Below are 7143 nucleotides of genomic sequence, written 5' to 3'. Positions count from 1 at the left end.
CATGGTGTGGCGCGTGTTTGCTCCAAACCAAGGGGCGCGCGCCGTTCCCAGTCAAACGGTAACAGCCGAGGGTTACCTCATTTGCCATTTTACCTCGGTCTTTGCTTTGGGACAGTACCTCTGCTAACCTTTAGCTGGAGTTTTTACGTGCTGTCGGTCACTGTCAGGTGTTGGATGTGTCTTTAGCTCCCTGTCAATGCCAAGTTTGAACACCGCGGCCGAAGGAGGAGCTGCAACGCCGTGGTGACGACCTGGTCGAGGACCTCACTAACTTCACGTCACTAACACAGTAGGTTACGACCAACCTCACCGTCAGCTTGTCCAAATACCTGAAACGCTAACTTTGCCCTCTTCCGATGTAAAATAGATGCGAATAAAGAAGTTAGCTTGCCGGCTATGAGAAACAAGGGAACGCTGACATTTGTTTTGCTAGCTCGTTAGCTGTCTGACAGCTCGTCGAGGTGAGGATGCGTTAGCGGGCGGTGGGGCAAACTGGCCTGGTGATGTTTGGGCGTTTGTTGTTAACTTTACCTAACTTTACTTCTGACTAAATGCCCACTTTGACTTCTTTTGAACATGTCTGAATCCTTAGCTGTCCCTAATATGAGAATATAGTGTGTGCCGCCAACTCTTTCAGTGAGATGAGTTAACCCTTCTGTTGTCTTCTCTTTGACGTCTTTAAATACATGATTAACATCATTTTTTTTGCCTATTTCATGACCTTTCCTACTTTATTGGGGGCAACCGACTAAACATAAAATTAACATAATGAAATGTTTTCATTGTCCTGTACACATTGTCAACTCATTGTTTCTTTGGGGTCAACTTAACTCCAGGCTTTTTTTTTTTTTTTTTAAGCTGTATAAAACCTGTAAAAACCTTAAAAAAAAACTTCCCTCTGTGTTATGGCCCCCATCTAACGTAACCATACCTTTAACAGTGTGAATCAGTCCAGTTCATATAACATCTGGGAGGATAAAACATGATTCCCACAAGAACTTTGATTTATAAAGGAGGTGAGTGGGGAAGGTTATGTCTTATTTAAAGGGCTATTTAGGTAATCAACAACACATATAGAGCCTGACAGATACACTTATGTAACACTTTATTAAAATCATTTTCTGGGGATTTAAATTGCTGGGGTTAAATCTGCCTTTTTCATTTTTTTTTTCTTTTAAAAACATCTCAGGAACCTTTTTACCACAGATGATCCAAGCTGAAGCAGCATGATGAAACACACACTTAGGCAGTGCCAGACTCCCCCCTTAATAACTGTGCGGATCAAACCCAGCACTGCAGCCTCTCTGCGAGTCAGGAGAGGCCTCAGGCTCAAAAGACCCAACGTCCAAGATGCCCAGGGCCCACCAGGCAAGAGCCATGCAAGCCAGCACCCAGATGAGTTGTATAATCACAGACTGACCTTGGGTCCAACTCTTGTCATCAAGCGTGAAGAGATGATTGCCTTCCTCAGACTATTTGGTGAATAGCCCCGTGGATGATGATAATGATAGTAGTTGTGTTGCATGTAGACAAAAATTTTGAAATAATGTTAAAATATAATGTGTTGAAGATGGAGATTAAAGGTTGTTGATCGTTTGGTAGGCATGCATTACTTAAAAATAAACTGTTTGATTACAGATGACGATATGATCCAAGATTTTCTGTGGATGGACTGTTGCTGTAAAATCACAGACAAGGTAAAGCTCAATATTTAGGTGAAAGCGACAAACATTATGAAACTGCATGCTGATACTAACTTTTCCCTCTCTGCTTCTCTTTCACATCAGTACCTCCTAGCCATGACTTTTGTCTACTTCAGAAGGGCCCGCTTCAGCATCAGAGAGCACAACAGGATGAATTTTTTTATTGCACTGTAAGTTTAGAGGAAAGAATTCAAAATTCACTTTACCAGGCCACAAATGTTCTGTCTTCATGTAGTTGATCACACACAAATGAACCTTACAGGTGTGTGATTTACTATGGATTTTTATTTCCTTATTTTTTGCCTGATTTACGTCTCCTTCTGTTAATAATTAGTTTTTGAACAATGTTTAATTTCTATTACATAAAAATTTGTAGGTAAAAATGTAAACCTGAATATCGATGTACTTTATCTACAGATACCTTGCCAACACCATGGAGGAGGATGAGGAGGAGAACAAGTATGAGATATTCCCTTGGGCACTGGGCAAGAGCTGGAGGAAGCACTTTCCCCACTTCCTCAAGCAGCGAGACCAGCTGTGGGCTCGCATCGACTACAGGGCTGCTGTCAGCAGGCGCAGCTGTGACGAGGTACACATAAGAAATGCCTGCGGAGACTAATAATAACTCTTGCTAAGGGTATTTTCCCAAAGGCTGTTAATTTTGTTCTGGCAAAACAGCATGGTTTATTGGTTTAGTTTAATGTCGACATGTAAAACTGACAAAACGGGAAGCTAATGTGGCCCAGTGACCTGCCAAGAAAGGATTCTGGGAAGGAAGAGGTGTAACTCAGATCAAAATGAATGAGGGCTGATGTCCTCATTAAATTCACTGCCTACAGCAGACCTCGTGCAAAGATGACGTGGGTGTCACTTGATAGTCGATAGTGCGACATGTGTTCCTCAGACAAATAAACCTTGTGTGCTTTTACTGTATATATACATATAAAAAATATTTTCATCCCAATTAAGTTTTGGCACTGGGGCGTCCTTATTTTTTCCAGAAATGATGACAAAAGTAGCCACTGAGTGAACTGTCTCACTTCTTACCTGCCTCTGATGCAGAGCGGCTTGGTTTCTCTCAATGCCACATCCACCATCTATGTTGTGCATTTTTTTTAATGCAGAGATGTAAATTCCCCTCCCCCCAGGTGTTTTTTGTAGCACATAAAAGCACCATTATTTTACTTTTGGAAATTGCCTTTATCCTGCTTTTTCTCGGCCATTTGTGTTCTTGATTACGTCTCTCCTGCCTGTCTCTACACCTGCCTGTCTCTCCCTGTCTCTGTCCTCCAGGTAATGGCCATAATGCCCTCTCACTTTGTGTGGCAGCGAGAGAGGGCAGAGCACCACAGCGGTGCCCAGCGGCACTATGGTGAGCGAGCGCACACCCGTATGCCCCATGGGCCCTCGGCGTGTCCTGCCCCTTGTGCCCTCTGTGACAGTGGCCCCAGATTGGCTCGAGGCGAGAGGCTCTCTTCTTCATCCAGTGGCTTTTCTGTGCAGACCTCCACCTCTCCGCTTCCGTTTGCCCTCGCCCTCTCTGAGACCACCCCGCCCAGGGCCAAGGCCTCTCGCAGGAAGGTTAGGAAGACCAAACACAAGGCGCAGGCTCAGCCTTCCTCCCGCTGCTGTGCTGAGGATATCCCCAGTAGGTATCACTGATACAGGCCTTTTTTTTCCTCCAGCCATAACTTGCCTATCCATTTGAAATCGACATAACTCTGTCAGCACTTTGATCTACTTGCACACTTGCAAGTAGATCAAAGTGCCTGATCTGAACAGCAAAGATGTACTAATCTGGGTTTCATTTTTTTTTAGTAGATATTGACAAACATTTTGCATCTGTACTGTGTGTAGGTAAGATTTAGCTGGATTATATTTACACCTGGCCATTAGGGTGCATCAAAAAATAAAATTTTTGAATTTTGATATGGCTGGGTGCTAAAAGTGTTCCAATATATGTTTTAACAACACATGCAAAATATTTTTCCAATACATGAAGGTTTAGGGGTGCCAGCTCACATGTGTTTCTGTGGATAAAGGGGCAACAGTGCTAACCGGTCACCATAGAGCTCTGATGTAAAAAAAAAAAAAAAAAAGACTGCACCTCAAGAAAACTGAGGAGATATTTATATTTTTGTGTTGGGTATGTATACACTTATTACATGTAATTACCATATCTGCAGTTGTTTCTTTGTATATTGAAATACTTTGAGTGAAATGTAGTCATATTTAGAGGTATTTGGTGCTCATTACATCTAAGGTTAACTTGCTAGCCACAGTTAGCTAGCTATGTTAGCTAAGCTATCAAGCTTATCATCAACAGTATTTTAGAGTAGGCAATATCATATTCAGAGTATTGATGTCTCATCTTTATTGAGTGTAGCATTGTAGCTGTTCAATTAACATTTTAAATAAAGGTTTATTTGAGTGCAGCTAGTCACTCTGGTAGCGATGTTACTTTAAGTTCTCATTGTAATGATGAAGTTAGACGATGTAGAGCTTAGATTTGAGGCTTATGCATGCATGGTACATCATAATTGAGTGATATTAGGTATGCTAAGATTGTAAACCCTATCCTTGTCCTTGTATCCTTTTCATTCTCAGGCACTGTACAACACAACAAACCCCAGGATCCAGCTAAGATGCTGTCCTCACCAACTGTAGGGTTGCCAACTTTCACGCAGAAAAGAAAAAAAAAAAGTCTGTCCTAGTTTGCTCAGAGGTTAATACTGAAATGAGGCCATATCACACTTCTTTGGAAAATTACAAAATAAACAGGCTTCAATCACAAAATGTTAACAGTGATAATGCACTGACTGTAACACTGTAATTATTCATTATTCGTTTAAGGGGCTTTCACACAGCACGCGGTTTGGGCCGCACGCTATTAATTATTATTCCCTCCTATTGGATGCACCGAGGTGTTGTCACTGGATGCTGCGCCCAAGTTAAAATATTTTCAATTTGGGCGCCGGCACTAGCCTCGCGCTGCGCTCAGCCCGGCGCAGACTGGTGCGCCTTTGTCTCCTGGCTCCCGGGTACCTGCTGCTGTTGCTATGGGCAGGCACTTTGTAGCTTAGCAACACTGAGTGACAGCGCTTTCACCAATGAACGGAGTGCACACTCACTGACGTGTGTGAATGAGCTCCGCTCATTGGTCAAACAGCGGGAGGGGGGCAGACTCTCAAAAATAAGGGACAAAGTACGTCCCTTATTGGTTCAATACGGGACGTGTGTTTTGGTTGCCAAATATGGGACGATTCCGTATTTCAAGGGACGGTTGGCAACCCTAACCAACTGGTCCCAGCCAGACTAGCTGGAGACATTTCGGGTGGGATGCACCAGCTAGGTTCAAGGTTCCATTTCCATTCCCTCTCTCTCCCTGGTGATGTTGCTCAGTGGGGCGGACTCTGGCACAGACTGAGCATTTACGTTTTGTCAGTTCTTATCAATAGGTTGTGTGAGTTTCCACTAGGGTTTGTTCTAGTGTCTCACTATTGCCCCTTGTGTGTAACAGTAAAGTCAGTTAAACTTTATATTTGTGTCTGACGTCCATCTCTGCTGCACAAACATAAAGAAAAAGGTGAAGCATCATCCAACTTAGCACCCATAAAATTTTGGCTTGGATCTGACATGTCGGTCCTTGATCTCCAGTCATTGTTTGGACCAGAATTACACAACCTATAAAACAGATTTTGAACAAACTTGATACAGGTGTGAAGCATTGGCCAACCTAGAAACCCTAAAATGTTGGTGTGGATCCAACCCACAAGGCAGGTCCACAGGCCACGAGAAGTTGTCCTATTGCCCTCCATTCATTTGTCTATAAGCTCTCGTAAATGAAGAATCTTGAAAGGTGAATTCTAAGAAATTCCCAAAGTTATCCAAAGGGCAAACAAACTAATTTTGCTTGAGTTACCCTATAGAACATGTTTCTGTATAAAAGTTCACCTTATTTAACCTTTCTGAGTCAACCATTTGGCAAATAGACTAAAAAATTGACATTTCACAGAGGTTCGCGTGTTAGCTGGTACCCCTAAATCTCAATGGATTTCCACAAAACTTTGCAAAAGTCATTTGTACATGAATAGGAACAAAATGCAATGCCAGCCAAATTGATATTTTGGAATTAAAATTTCACCATGTTAATTTGATGCACCCTACTGGCCATCAAAGATTGCCCTGATAAAACATGACTGATTGCATGTAAACCTCTAATATGATCTCAGTATCAATATTGAGGTATTCCATAAAAGATCTGTTTTGTCCACATCGCCATGCCCGACTTTGTAAGTGTGTACAGATGAAGAAACTTTAGCCACCTTCAGAGGTAGTTTAAGTGACTTGATTCTTAGTGCACGTTGGCCACATTTACACCTGGATACCAAACCAAGGTTTCCCCTCATCAGGGACAGTATAATTTGAAAGGTGGCGGGAAAGAATCACTTCCTCACCTGAAAATAAATATATCCAATTACCAACAACTACAATAGACAGACTGGCTTTTATTCTTAATTTAAGAACTACTCGCTGACAGGATTAGTATAGCTCACTTTTGTACTGCTTTGTAGCTAACAACTTGCCTGTATTTCTTTTTCATTTCTAAGGGAAGGAGTGTGGATCCATGTATGACCCATCCATGGACTGGATCAACATGCAGTAGATATTATACTTCATCAACAGTTTTACCACCACTGTCTTTATCCTGATATTGAGATTCTGCTCTCATTTTCCTCCTGTGAAGCATCATTCCATCACTTCTCATTAGAACAGAATGTGACTCTGGTGCCACTAATAATCTTAAGTAAACGTGTTCAGCTCAACAGTTTGCACTTAGTTTGTTAACGGTATTGCCTCCTCGTTCAAATACAAGACTTCTCTCTTAATTAATCCAACAAGGGCTACTCAGAAGTTTGTCCTGTAGGTAACAACATGGACCTAATGTCATGCCGTATGTTATACTCTGATGGAAAAATGTCCTAAGATTGATGTCTAATGATTTATTTAAGGCACAGCTACAGTGCAAAATATATACATATAGAATTTTCTAATTTATTATATTTATTATAAAAAAAAGTTTGACTTACACTTTCAGTTCAAAGAATATTTATTCCCTGAAACACTTGACAATATGATATTATTTATTATGTTCAGTTACATGTAGACGCAAAAATACTGCATTACTTAACCATTGATAGGTTATTTATGTTCAACATAGTATGTGAAATACTAGACTTCAGCTGGGTGTGTTTGATATTGCTGCCTTTTCTGGATTTTGAATAAAGGCTTGATCTTACTTTGTTTTCTTGAGCCTCTTGAGTCTGCCCTGCTTGGTGTACTTAACTCAAATTTAATCCAAGTCTTGACTGTGCAGTGTGTGACTCTGTTCCCTAATTCTCTCATCAGTTTTAGGTCCATTACATTTCTTGATTAAGAA

At 41.4% G+C, this 7143-nt stretch overlaps 1 protein-coding gene across 3 annotated transcripts; it reads left to right on the top strand.

Moving 5' to 3' along the window:
• spdya (speedy/RINGO cell cycle regulator family member A) lies at window positions 1-7016 on the top strand. 3 transcript variants are annotated; one of them, XM_030044325.1, is made up of 8 exons: window positions 1-289; window positions 941-1016; window positions 1190-1479; window positions 1639-1697; window positions 1788-1873; window positions 2121-2292; window positions 2997-3351; window positions 6314-7016. In XM_030044325.1, the coding sequence occupies exons 3-8, from the start codon at window positions 1227-1229 to the stop codon at window positions 6367-6369; spliced, it is 981 nt and encodes a 326-aa protein (XP_029900185.1). In that variant the 5' UTR covers window positions 1-289; window positions 941-1016; window positions 1190-1226; the 3' UTR covers window positions 6370-7016. The 3 variants fall into 3 exon arrangements, with proteins under 3 accessions (XP_029900185.1, XP_029900184.1, XP_029900186.1); XM_030044324.1 differs by lacking the exon at window positions 941-1016; XM_030044326.1 differs by lacking the exon at window positions 941-1016 and having other exon boundaries at window positions 2997-3355.
• The last annotated feature ends 127 nt before the right edge of the window (window positions 7017-7143 follow it).

This window comes from Myripristis murdjan, chromosome 22 (assembly GCF_902150065.1).
Source record: "Myripristis murdjan chromosome 22, fMyrMur1.1, whole genome shotgun sequence".
NCBI classification, from domain to species: domain Eukaryota; kingdom Metazoa; phylum Chordata; class Actinopteri; order Holocentriformes; family Holocentridae; genus Myripristis; species Myripristis murdjan.
This window is presented reverse-complemented; position numbering and strand designations above follow the sequence as displayed.

Coding starts and splice junctions, on each gene's coding strand:
- spdya (XM_030044324.1), top strand. CDS start 1,227: ATGATGAAACACACACTTAGGCAGTGCCAGACTCCCCCCTTAATAACT. Junction 1,698..1,787: donor GCTGTAAAATCACAGACAAG/GTAAAGCTCAAT, acceptor CTTTCACATCAG/TACCTCCTAGCCATGACTTT. Junction 2,293..2,996: donor GCAGGCGCAGCTGTGACGAG/GTACACATAAGA, acceptor TCTGTCCTCCAG/GTAATGGCCATAATGCCCTC.